This window comes from Oncorhynchus clarkii, chromosome 10 (genome assembly GCF_045791955.1).
Source record: "Oncorhynchus clarkii lewisi isolate Uvic-CL-2024 chromosome 10, UVic_Ocla_1.0, whole genome shotgun sequence".
NCBI lineage: Eukaryota > Metazoa > Chordata > Actinopteri > Salmoniformes > Salmonidae > Oncorhynchus > Oncorhynchus clarkii.
This window is the reverse complement of record NC_092156.1, coordinates 17475041-17488188: the sequence shown is the minus strand read 5'-3', so window position 1 is coordinate 17488188 and position 13148 is coordinate 17475041. Positions and strand designations below refer to the sequence as shown.

The 13148-nt window shown below is 41.2% G+C and overlaps 1 protein-coding gene across 1 annotated transcript in view; it reads right to left on the bottom strand.

The window, feature by feature from the left end:
- The window catches only part of LOC139418077 (transmembrane protein 132E), a 346265-nt gene extending 334696 nt beyond the window's left edge, over positions 1 to 11569 (bottom strand). The window contains exon 1 of the mRNA XM_071167249.1: positions 10221 to 11569. Within this exon, the coding sequence (XP_071023350.1) occupies positions 10221 to 10281 (61 nt within the window). The 5' untranslated portion in view covers positions 10282 to 11569. The remainder of the gene's footprint in view (positions 1 to 10220) is intronic.
- Between the last annotated feature and the right edge of the window lie 1579 nt (positions 11570 to 13148).

The following is a 13148-nucleotide window of genomic DNA, read 5'->3' as shown; positions in this document are numbered from 1 at the left end:
GGTTTGTCGAGATCAGTAAAGTTTTGCCACACCGGACTGCACAGAATCCTGACCAGAAACCCAATCGAACAACTCTGGGTTGAATTGGAACGCTGACTGAAAGCCAGGCCTAATTGCCCAACATCAATGACCGACCTCACTAATGCACTTTTGGCTGAATGGAAACAAGTACCTGCAGCAATGTCCCAACATGTAGTGGAAAGCCTTCCCAGAAGAGTGGAGGCTGTTATAGCAGCAAAGGGAGTTCCAACTTCATATTAATAACCATGATTTTCTAATGAGATGTTTGACGAGCAGTGTCCACATACTTTTGACCATGTAGTGTATACCGCAATGTAAACTTGCAAGCTTGTCACGTCTCGACTAGGACTGGCGATCACGATATTTTATCAGCCAGTTAATCATACAAAAGACTGCCGGTCTCACGGTAACTGACCGTTAATTAACAAACACTTTTAGCATCTCCAGGCCTCTACGCATACAAGCTGCTTCAGCCTTTGGAACATCGTGGGCATCTTGAACTGGGGACAATAAAAGGCCACTGTAAAATGTGCAGTTGTGTCACACAACACAATGCCAGCGATGTATCAAGTTGAGAGAGTGTGCAATTAGCATGCGGACTGCAGGAATGTCCACCAGAGCTGAATGTTAGTTTCTCTACCATAAGCCGCCTCCATCGTTTTTTGATAATTTAGCATTGCATCCAACCTGCCTTACAACCCCGGTATGTACAACTGGCCTCACAATCGCAGCCCAAGTGTATGGCGTCATGTGGACGAGTGGTTTGCGGATGACAACGTTGTGAACAGAGTGCCCTATGGTGGTGGCAGTGTTATGGTATGGGCAGGCATAAGCTACGGACAAAGAACACAATTGCATTTTATCGATGGCAATTTGAATGCACAGATGCCGTGATGAGATCCTGAGGTCTAATGTCGTGCCATTCATCCACCACCGTCACCTCATGTTTCAGCATGATAATACACAGCCCAATGTCGCAAGGCTTTGTACACAATTCCTGGAAGCTGACAATGTCTTAGTTTTTCCATGGCCTGCATACTCAGACCTGTCTCCCCTTGAGCATGTTTGGGATCCTTTGGATCGACGTGTACGACAACATTCCACAGGCCACAATCAACAGCCTGATCAACTCTATGCGAAGGAGGTGTCACGCTGCACACCAGATACTGAAAAGTTATTTTCTACGCCCCTACCTTTTTAAAAACGTATCTTTGACCAACAGACGCATATCTGTATTCCCAGTCATGTGAACTTTATTTTTTACATTTTTGTTCAGTGTAAATTTAACAAACTCTGATAAATACATTGGATACACGTCACAATTAATCCGTTATTTATTTTAGGCGGTTCTAAAGAAACTACGAAAATTTATTTTTCCGAAGAACAGAATAAGAGTTGGCCTACTGTTTATCTGACTATGCTCCATGTCATTGGCTGCAGGCTTGTTAATTTAGCAGACAAGATATGCTTATAAGTCACATGACATTTTTACATTATATGATTTTATAGTAAGAAGAATAAAATTGAACTTAGCATAATAAAAGAGGATATTTTTCTCATTCCGGAGTGAGAGCGCGCATATGAAGTGACTAAGTTGAGCGTTAGATTTAGAGTTTTGGCAACTTTAGTTGTGAATGATACACACCATAGAAATTAAAACATACAGTGGGGCAAAAAAGTATTTAGTCAGCCACCAATTGTGCAAGTTCTCCCACTTAAAAAGATGATGCCTGTAATTTTCATCATAGGTACACTTCAACTATGACAGACAAAATGAGAATAAAAATTCCAGAAAATCACATTTTATGAATTTATTTGCAAATTATGGTGGAAAACATACAGTGGGGCAAAAAAAGTATTTAGTCAGCCACCAATTGTGAAAGTTCTCCCACTTAAAAAGACAGACAAAATTAGAAAAAAAATCCAGAATATCACCTTGTAGGATTTTTTATGAATGTATTTGCAAATTATGGTGGAAAATAAGTATTTGGTCAATAACAAAAATGTATCTCAATACTTTGTTATATACCCTTTGTTGGCAATGACAGAGGTCAAACGTTTTCTGTAAGTCTTTACAAGGTTTTCACACACTGTTGCTGGTATTTTGGCCCATTCCTCCATGCAGATCTCCTCTAGAGCAGTGATGTTTTGGGGCTGTTGCTGGGCAACACGGACTTTCAACTCCCTCCAAAGATTTTCTATGGGGTTGAGATCTGGAGACTGGCTAGGCCACTCCAGGACCTTGAAATGCTTCTTACGTAGCCACTCCTTTGTTGCCCGGGCGGTGTGTTTGGGATCATTGTCATGGTGAAAGACCCAGCCACGTTAAATCTTTAATGCCCTTGTTGATGGAAGGAAGTTTTCACTCAAAATATCATACACGGCCCCATTCTTTCTTTCCTTTACACGGATCAGTCGTCCTGGTCTCTTTGCAGAAAAACAGCCACAAAGCCTGATGTTTCCACCCCCATGCTTCACAGTAGGTATGGTGTTCTTTGGATGCAACTCAGCATTCTTTGTCCTCCAAACACGACGAGTTGAGTTTTTACCAAAAAGTCCTATTTTGGTTTCATCTGACCATATGACATTCTCCCATTCTTCTTCTGGATCATCCAAATGCTCTCTAGCAAACTTCAGACGGGCCTGGACACGTCTGGCACTGCAGGATTTGAGTCCCTGGCGGCGTAGTGTGTTACTGATGGTAGGCTTTGTTACTTTGGTCCCAGCTCTCTGCAGGTCATTCACTAGATCCCCCCCGTGTGGTTCTGGGATTTTTGTCAGGTACACTCCTCTGGTTATTTCGTTGCGCGACAGGTGATATTCCACCAAAACTCTGTATACCATAGGCTCCCCAACATTGTTCCTGCAGCTACTGGGTGCGTCATTTGGGATCCAAGTGAAATCTGTTCAGGAACATCGATAGTAACATGTTCACAGCGAAACAAATTTCATTCAACTGTTGACAGTCCCGCTCTCTGCGCGCTGGAGAAAGGAATGAAGGAGAGAAGGGGAGATGGAAAAACACAGTGGTGAGATATTCTGTAGCTAAAGGTAATGTGTCAGCCTATTATGAAAATATACTGAACAGTTCATTAGGAAATAAGTTAATTTATTTATTTCAATTAAGCCCTAATCTGTGGATTTCAAATCACTTTGAATGAAGATATGCATCTGTTGGCCACAAATACCTTTAAAAAAAAAAAGTAGGGGTGTGGATCAGAAAACCAGTTAATAGCGGGTGTGACCACTATTTGCCTCATGCAGCATTACACATCTCCTTCCCAAAGAGTTGATAAGGCTGTTGATTATGGCCTGTAGAAGGTTGTCCCACACCTCTTCAATGGCTGTGCAAATTGCTGGATATTGGCGGGAACTGGAACTTGATGTTGTGCATGTTGATCCAGAGCATCCTAAACATGCTCAATGGGTGACATGTCTGGTGAGTATGCAGGCCATGGAAGAACTGGGACATTTTCACCTTCCAGGAATTGTGTACAGATCCTTGCGACATGGGGCTGTGCTTTATCATGTTGAAACATGAGGCGATGGCAGCATATGAATGGCACGACAATGGGCCTCATGATCTCATCACAGTATCGCTGTGCATTCAAATTGCCATCAATAAAATGCAATTCTGTTCGTTGTCCGTAGCTTATGCTTGCCCATATCATAAGCCCACATCCACCATAGGGCGCTCTGTTCACAACGTTGACATCAGTAAACCGCTCCGCAACATGACGCCATACATGGGGTCTGCAGTTGTGAGGCCGGTTGGACGTACTGCCAAATTCTAAAACAACGTTGGATGTAGTTTATGGTAGAGACATTAACATGCAATTATCTGGCAACAGCTCTGATGGACATTCTGCAGTCAGCATATCAATTGCACGCTTTCTCAAAAATTTGAGACATCTGTTACATTATGTTGTTTGACAAAACTGCACATTTTAGAGTGGCCTTTAGTCTCGAGCACAAGGTGCACCTGTGTAATGATCATACCGTTTAATTAGCTTCTTGATATGACACACGTGTCAAGTAGATGGATTATCTTGACAAAGGAGAATTGCTCACTAACAGGGATGTAAACAAATATGTGCACAACACTTTAGAAACAAGATTTTTGTGCGTATGGATTTTTTTTTTTTCAGCTCATGAAACATGGGACGAAGACTTTACATGTGTTTATATTTTTGTTAAGAGTATAAAAAAATATAAAAAATGTTTTACTAGGCTGTTCAAAATCAAATTCACTATATTTGCAGGCTAACTGGATTTCTTAAATTTAGGCTACACCAATGTACCAAAGAAAAACAACAAAAAAACAGATGTTTTCTGCCTAGTGTAATATGCAGTAGGCTATTATATTGTATAACAGCTCAATCATTATTTATATTCAGGTTTTTTACAGAGGGCTTATATAGGCCTATGCATATGCTTGAATATGCACATGGGTGTTTTGAATTCATTTTCACCTTAAAACACCATCCATTTTGTTGTGTTAGGCTTTGAAACAACATCCACAACAATCATGTTTTCCACTCAGTTTCAACTTGTTAAACTTCTTTCTTCAAATTGACAAAATCACAATGAAGTGATTTTCAATTGCATTTACATTGATGTCAGAGTGGTTAGTGAGACAATACATCCCTGAGTAGCAAACTGATGATCATTAGTGAGTTGGGTACTACTAACATGTCCAGAGTGCATAGTAGGAGATTAACGTGACCCAGCGGTAACGTTGAATTTTACTGCGGCCATGACTCATTACTGCTGGTGCGGCGGTAATACGGTCACCGCAACAGTCCGTCTCGACCACTACCTCTGGAGGTAGAGCATGACAATTGCCCGACAGTTGCCCCCCTCTAAGCAGAACAGTGTAAACAGAATTGACTTGAGCCTACCCTCTTAACAGTAAGATTTTTTATAGCAGAACAGCTGAAATGTAAAAACATTGCCCATATGAGACTTGTTTTAAGTCTTTACCTGAAATTGTATTAACAGCCTGTTACATTCTGAAATTGTCATCGTAGCTTTAAATCTGTGTTTTTATTTTTTGCTTGAGTACACCAAGCCCCCAAAGTCCAGGTAAGATGCAACTCCCTAGGGAATTGTCCACGTTTTCAATCGCAATTTGCGTTTTACCTCAAAATTACTTCCATGATATTGATAAAATGAAGCCTGTTTTTTTCTAAGGTAATTTTACTGATATCCTAACATTACTTAATTATGAAGTATGTTAGCTAGCTAGCAGGAGTTAGCTGTGTATTGTCAGCTAATTTAATGTGTACAGATGAGAAAATAAACCCTTTAATGGTCTGCTAATGCTTGTGTATTGTTGCATAACTCAATAGTAATATGGTTTGGTTGCATTATTCAAATATTGTAATAAGTTTTAGAAAAATTGCTCAGCTTGTTAAATAGTTTGCGCTGCTTACTGGCTACTGTGATATTTCTGGTATATTTGAGCGGACCAAGAATGTTGCGTTGCCAGTCAACTTAAGGCAAGGCAAGGATACAGTGGCGATGTATCATTTAGGGCACACCTGTTTTGAGGCCTACCTGTTTAGATAAAAATATACTAAATCATTGAGTTAAAGCCACATACAAACGTGGTCTCTTTTTTTGGTTTCTTGAGTAAGGCAGCTCCAAAATGCAGGTGTTTCAGCCTAGCTCAGTGCTTTCTTTGGTGGTGGGGAAGCCAGCATAAAATACAGAGCATAGGGGTTGGTATTGTTCTCTAGTTGTGCAATGATTGGCTCAGGGTGTCACTCATGGGACCCTACGTCACAACAAAATCTACGGGGAGAGATCGAAAACTCAAGCCCCTTGGGTGCTGCCATAGATTTACATTAGAAGTGTCCATCCAAGAAGGCTCAAGGTCAATGGCCACAGATACAATTACGTCAAATATCTACCAAAGCTTTGATTGGATTGATCATGTCAACATCATTTAAAAATCTTAGCTAGAAAGCAGTCATCATCATGCATGAAGTCGGCAATCTACTGGCATATCATTTTTTATCCTTGTCACATGAAGAGAAATGAGAAACTATAGATAAAACGTATCGGTGCTCATCGGCCATAAACATTAAAAACAAGTTGGAAATCGCAAATTCAATAAGTGCTAAAGCACCACTGCAGCCTCAGGTTAGATCCCAGGATGTGGATCATCATGGGACAGTGCACAATTGTGCACAATTGGGACAGTGCACAATTGGTTAGGGGAGGGTTTGGCCGGCCGGGATGTCCTTGTTTCATCGTGCTCTAGCGACTCCTTGTGGCGGGCGGGCTGGTTGATCAACTTCGGTTGTCAGTTCGACAGTTTCCTCCAACACATTGGTGCAGCTGGCTTCTGGGTTAAGCGGACGGTGTGTCAATAAGTAATGCGGCTTAGCTTGCGACCTTCGCCGAGTCCATGGGGGAATTGCAGCGGTGAGACAAGATCGTAACTACCAATTCGATATCACGAAAAAGGGGGTGACACCATTGGCCAGAAAAGTTTGAATACATTGGCCATGCTGTCAGTCCAGCATGACTTCTGTCATGTTCAAAACAACTGGAAACTCTGATCTGGGAAATCTCAGACTTCAGTGGGATCAAGACAACTGGGAACTCAGATAAAACTAGCTCTGATGAGGGAAATAATTTTGAACGGTCATACAACCCTAAAGTTCAAGAGCCCACAAGAAGGACCACCGCGCCACCTTCCTCTTCAAGTCTTAAACAGCACAACAAGGGGAGTCCAAAAATTGTATGCTGCTGCATTAATTATGTAATATGCCAGGAAGATATCTATACTGTAGCTAAGAAAGTAATACTAAGTGCATGTTGTGTAGTAAACTGTTAGTAGCCCATGTGCCTCACCCTAATAATTTGGTGTATTTTCACCTCTTAAATTTTACCTACTGTTCTGACTTGTTGGTGCACATTTAGTCAATATCCTTAGAGAAATATCATCAAATATGAAGATAAAAGCTTTCATTGTCTGCTTATATGCCCCCTTTATTTACCCTACGGTTCTGACTTGGTGTACAGGGAGAATATTTTAAGAACGGCCTGTGTTCTGTTGTCGTACATTTCAAAAGTGCTGAACAAAGAGTTGACTACATCCATCCTAGTTCGCTCATTAATGTCTTAATCGAAATTACAGATTGCCTCTTATGCGCTTATTGTAGTGGTAATGGGGCCTTAAACCTGTTTGATCAAGTGCATTTCCTTTGTTGTTCATGTGACCACCTCATACAGACAATGTGTTTCTCTGATCCTAGTTCAACCACCTTACATCACCTGTCTACTGTGACATAATTTGAAGCCTGCAAAGATCAAGATCAAAACCTGATTAAATAAAAGGGTCAAAAAGCTATACCATCTTACAGACATACTCATTGCGTTGCCTTCCACCCATCCTACCCAGACTAAACTATTTTATTTATTATTATTGCCTGGTCCCCAGGCTCAATTGCACTTGAAAGGGCTGTGTCTTAAAATGGAGGTGGGAGAGGGAGCGAGCCAGCTACAGCTGTATTAAATGGGACTTTGAAAAATGGTTTAAATTGCCAATCAAAATTAATGTTCTATCACATTAACCATTATTTTAGGGATGCCCAATTGAGTTCAGGCATGTGAAAACTACAGTATTTCTAAGATGCGTACAATGAGATTTTGCTAAGTAATTTCCTTGTTTAACACTAGAACCGCTAAAGCAGTAATTTTGACTGCTCATTATTATTTAAAAAATTACTCTGCCATTTTTAAGTCATGCCCCCCTCTGTCCATCACGTTTCCTAAATAAGTCTATATGAATACACTGTTGGTGTAATAATTATAATATCACAAACAGAACTAGAGTTATAACCAGTCTCAGGGGGAAAGCATAAAGAAAAAATGACATGCCCTCCTGTTGCCCCTCCTCACAACAGCAGGGCCTGCTGCAGCTCCTTCCTCCTAAAGTTTAAAGTGCCCAGCTGATAATCACCTCAAGTAATTGCCTCAAAACTATACTGAAACTATTTTCACACATAAGAGACTAAATCAATTAAGTAAAGTATGATGGGTAGAAAGGGGGAGAATGGGTGAGTTGATGAGCAAGGGGAAGCGAATGATTACGTAATCACAAATTGTGATGAAGAACAGGGCAGGCCATTCTATTGATCCATTCTAATTATAATCTTAAAACTGGTATGTAGCCTATATTAGTCCACCGAATCAAAGCAGTCTACAGTGAGAGCGTGCGTAACTGTACATGTTGATCGGCTATCAATATTTGGGAAAATTTCCACAGCAGCAGGTGAGCGAGTGTTGGAGAATATGGTGATGAGGCTTGTGGAACCTTATGTTGGCAAGGGGAGAAATGTCACCATGGAAAATTTCACTTCATTATCATTGGCGAACAAGTTGCTTGCGAAGAAAACAAGTCTGGCCAGCACCATGAACAAAGTGAGATGGAGCTACCTCCCTTTGCGCAAAATAAGGCACCTGCAGAGCCGTTGTCCAATGGTGCTGAAGAATGACAAGACAATGGGGACACAAAGAGAACCGGAGACTATTAAGCACTAGAACGAAACAAAAGGTATGTCAAAGTGTGTCAAGCAAGTGAAAGTTAGCAAAATTGTGTCAACTGTTAGGACAAGGGATAACAGCTAAATTAAATCCAAATGGTGCCATTGAATAAAGATGCACGCAACAATTAACTATTTGACTGCTTTCATAGACACTTCTAGTCATAATGCCATTATCGCTTTTGTGCCGAGTTTCACTATTTATGAAGACCACTTGGCACTTATATTTAGGCTACTGATGTTTTTATAATTTTACCGTGTCTTTTGACCTTGCATCTTGGTGGTTGGGGTATGTTTTTTTTCCCATAGTTATAAAAAAATTAAGCTGTTACCGTGTTCTAACACAAATGCTTTCTGTTTCATAGTTGTGACAATGGCACACCACAAATAAAATTGAACACTTGAATTTTAGCATTTGTGATTTTTTTGTTCTTACATATAGCCAACAGTAACTAACTAAAGAAAATGCTTGTGTGATCTGAAATAAAATAAAGGTTAGAATATAATGTTACCCAAGGCCTTCATAAAAACATTTTTTTTATAATGAAATGTTTTAATTACACCGTTAGAATGTTGCAGTCTGAATGACTGCTCATTAACTTGAAGGGGGGGCTGTCGAGGCCCAGCGGTTCTAGTGTTAAATTGCTTGCATTGCTCACGCTTTGAAGTCCACAATGTAGGGGAGGTTCTAAGGGTTGCGCTAATGGTAATGCAGAGATCAGCCAATTAAAAATCAGTGGTTGTTTCATCCTCATGCCATAGCCTCCAGCACTTAAGAGCGTTGGGCCTCGATCTGCCCTTGAGCAAGGCACTTCACCCTAATTATCTCCAGGGATGCAGTACTACTATGGTTACACCTGTAAAACAACATTTCACATTTTATATATTTTTTAAACCTGACGGTTCGACAGAGAGCCGGTTGGAAGACAAGATTTCCTCAAAATACACAACAAATAGGAGGTAGAAGAGCAAATTGTTGATCATATTCCTATTATTATGGTTAAAGAAAACTGTACTCATTAATCTAAGTGTGGCAAGCTACACAGCCCTGCTCCCCACCTTGTGGAGAGATGCGTGTGGACCATATAGACCCCCAAAACTACAACTCCATTCATTGCAATGAAAGCATACAACTGGTTGTATACCTCACATGCATGAATCATTTAACCATAAACAGCTAAAAATAGACAATTAACATGGTGGAATAAAAACTTCGATCCTGTGCATGTCAAGACGAGTTAAGTTGGCACACTTCTCCTCACTGCGATTTTTGGGGCGGCAGGGTAGCCTAGTGCGTTGGACTAGTAACCGAAAGGTTGCAAGTTCATATCCCTGAGCTGACAAGGTACAAATCTGTCGTTCTGCCCCTGAACAGGCAGTTAATTAACCTAGGCCGTCATTGAAAATAAGAATTTGTTAAATTACTTGCCTAGTTAAATAAAGGTAAAATAAATGAATAAACTGCATCATTTGGGTCTTATATTGTGCGTAGAGATCATAACCAATCTGAATTAAAGGCGGCACTTCTGCTGTATTTGCTGCTTTCTTGGAATCGCATCTCACTTGCAACATACACCAGTCATAATCGAACATAGGCTTATCATTCTGGCGAATAGCCATGTCGCTCGGTTAGGCACTTACCATTTGAAATTAGCACCACACAGAGCAGCAGAGTTCCTTTGCAAGATGGTAAAATTGACATCGTAGATATCACGGTAAATCCAGTAAGCAATCGTGAATACAGGAGTCTTCAAATATATCTTCCGACCGGTGTTTGCCCGTGGCAGGTTCTTCGAGAGTCAAGTTCAATTGTTTACAATATATGGTGGTGTAGCCTTACTGAATCTGTCTACTATGTCAAATCTGACAATTGTCTGATTGGCTTTCTGATAAAACGCAAGGCATGACGAAGACCTCTTCTCTTTCTAAAGGAGCACCAAGCGGCAGAAGAAAGTTACATGTATCCGGATTAAGTGGCTCAATTGCGCCCTCAATTAAGTATTCCACAATGTATGTTCCAAATATGAAGCCAAGTCAACTGGTTAATAAATTCAACAAATGCGCTATTGTTCACAAATACGTGGCAAACAAATATACTATTTGATGTTGAATTCCTCCGCGCTCAGTAGGATAAAGGCTGAGAGATTTGATGGTGGTATAAATTGAAGTGCCTGAGATACAACTCGGATTCCCTTAGCCTACAGAAAGATAAACGTTGTGTTTTTCAAACGGTCCTGAAACTGGAGTGCGGTTGTTGATTTCCACGACTGGGCCAATTAAAAAAAAAAAAAAAGACAACCAACACCGGATGCAACAATTTAGCCAACAAACGCGATTAATGGAGAGTCCGCCCGTCGGTCTTCACTGTGCGGAAGGCAACACCGGTTCAGGTTTAAAGACGGGTGCCTCCTGCCTTTCTTAAAAAGTTCTCCAGTACACAGGCGAGACGAATCTTTAGTAAGCATGGAAAATCCAGGATTAAAAGGCTATACTAAAGAAACTCGACTAATAATATTGGATAGGCTGTGAGATTCCTCGTTTCCAAAACTATCACAACGTTTCCCAACCCAAGTCACTGCATTTGATTCATGCAGTGATATGATAGTTCATCTAGTTCCCAGATTTTAAACGGCAGTCGATGTACCACGTGTCGATGTTAGGCTACCTAAATCTTCCTTCTACACGTCCTCAGACACAAGAATGTTGACCATAGTTACTGAATCTGCGGCAGTAGTCCAAATCCATCCCCTAACTGTGGTTAAAAACTCACGGGTAGTTCGACTTCATTGTTTCGTACAATCCTGCTCAGCGTTGGCCATTTACGCATTCGTTGCCGCTCGTCTGGTTAAGGGAATAAAGATAAATTGCTAATACATACTCCTCGTATGCGTTGTGTCCGGTACAGCAGGTTTTAACAGTAAAAAGGCGACTTTCTCAAAGGCAGTTGCTACAGAGATCGTTCTCCCTCGATCCAAGGATTCCACACGCACAACTGAAAGTGGCATGAACCAAATTTCAATCACGTGGTACCCTCATCAGACCTCAGTCTGACGCACACAATGCATCGTTTATTCAATGAGATGGACAGTGTGCATGTGTAGCCCATCATGTATTTTTTTTTTTTCAAATCAATTTGTGAATTAGTATCGAAAACATTTCGTAAATTCTTATAACATGTTGCATGTAGCCTATACATTCGTTGAGCCATAAGCAAATGTAGGCTATTGATTACATTTGAAATTCCAGGTGAGCAACATCTTCTAACCTCTGGTTACAACTTGGGCTCAGAGAATGTCGTATTATTCTATACGTAAATCCGAGACAACATTTAGTATGGTTTTCATTTGTGGATGTCCATCATGCCTTTCACACGCTAGGCTAGGAATTAGGGGTTAAGGTTAGGAGCTAGGTTCAAGGGTTAGGGTTTGCTAACATGCTAAATAGTTGCAAAGTAGCTAAAAGGTAGTAAGTAGTTGCTAATTATCTAAAATGCTAAAAGTTGTCTGTGACAGGAATCAAACACACAACCATTGGGTTGCTAGATGATCGCGTTATACATACACAATGACCCTCCTTTAGTTTTTGCCTTAAGTGACCTTCTGTCTTATGTAACTATACCAAACGTAACATAACATTCTACACTGAACAAAAAGATAAACACAACATGTAAAGCATTGGTTTCATGAGGTGTAATAAAATACCCTAGACAGTTTCCATATGCACAAAAAGCTTCTCTCAAATGTTGTGCACCAATTTGTTTACATCCCTGATAGTGAGCATTTCTCCTTGCCAAGATAATCCAGCCACCTGACAGGTGTGGTATATCAATAAGCTGATTAAACAGCATGATCATTCCACAGGTGCACCTTGTGCTGCAGACAATAAAAGGCCACTAAAATGTGTAGTTCAGATGTCTCAATTGTTTTTTGTTTTTTTAAATGTACCACTTTTTCGCTCCAATTTATGATATCCAATTGGTAGTTACAGGCTTGTCCCATCGCTGCAAGTCCCGTACGGACCTCGGGAGAGGCAAAGGTCGAGAGCCATCGCGTCCTCTGAAACACAACCCTGCCAAGCCGCACTGCTTCCTTACTCACTGTTCACTTAACCTGGAAGCCAGCCGCACCAGTGTGTCGGAGGAAACACCGTACAACTGGTGACCGCAGTCAGCGAGCATGCACCCGGCCCGCCACAAGGAGTTGCTAGAGCGCGATAGGACAAGGACATCCTGGCCGACTAAACCCTCACCTAACCTGGACGATGCTGGGCCAATTGTGCGCCGCCTCATGGGTTTCCCGGTTGCGGCCGGCTGTGATACAGCCCGGAATTGAATCCTGGTCTGTAGTGCCTTAGACCGCTGTGACACTCTGGAGGCCCTTGAAGTCTCAAGTCTTGGGGGAGTGTGCAATTGGCATGGTGATTGCAGGAATGTCCACCAGAGCTGTTGCCAGTGAATTGAATGTTCTTTTCTCTACCATAAACTGCCTCCAACGTTGTTTTAGATAATTTAGCAGTATGTCCAACCGGCCTCACAACTGCAGATCACGTGTATGGCTTCGTGTGGCCGAG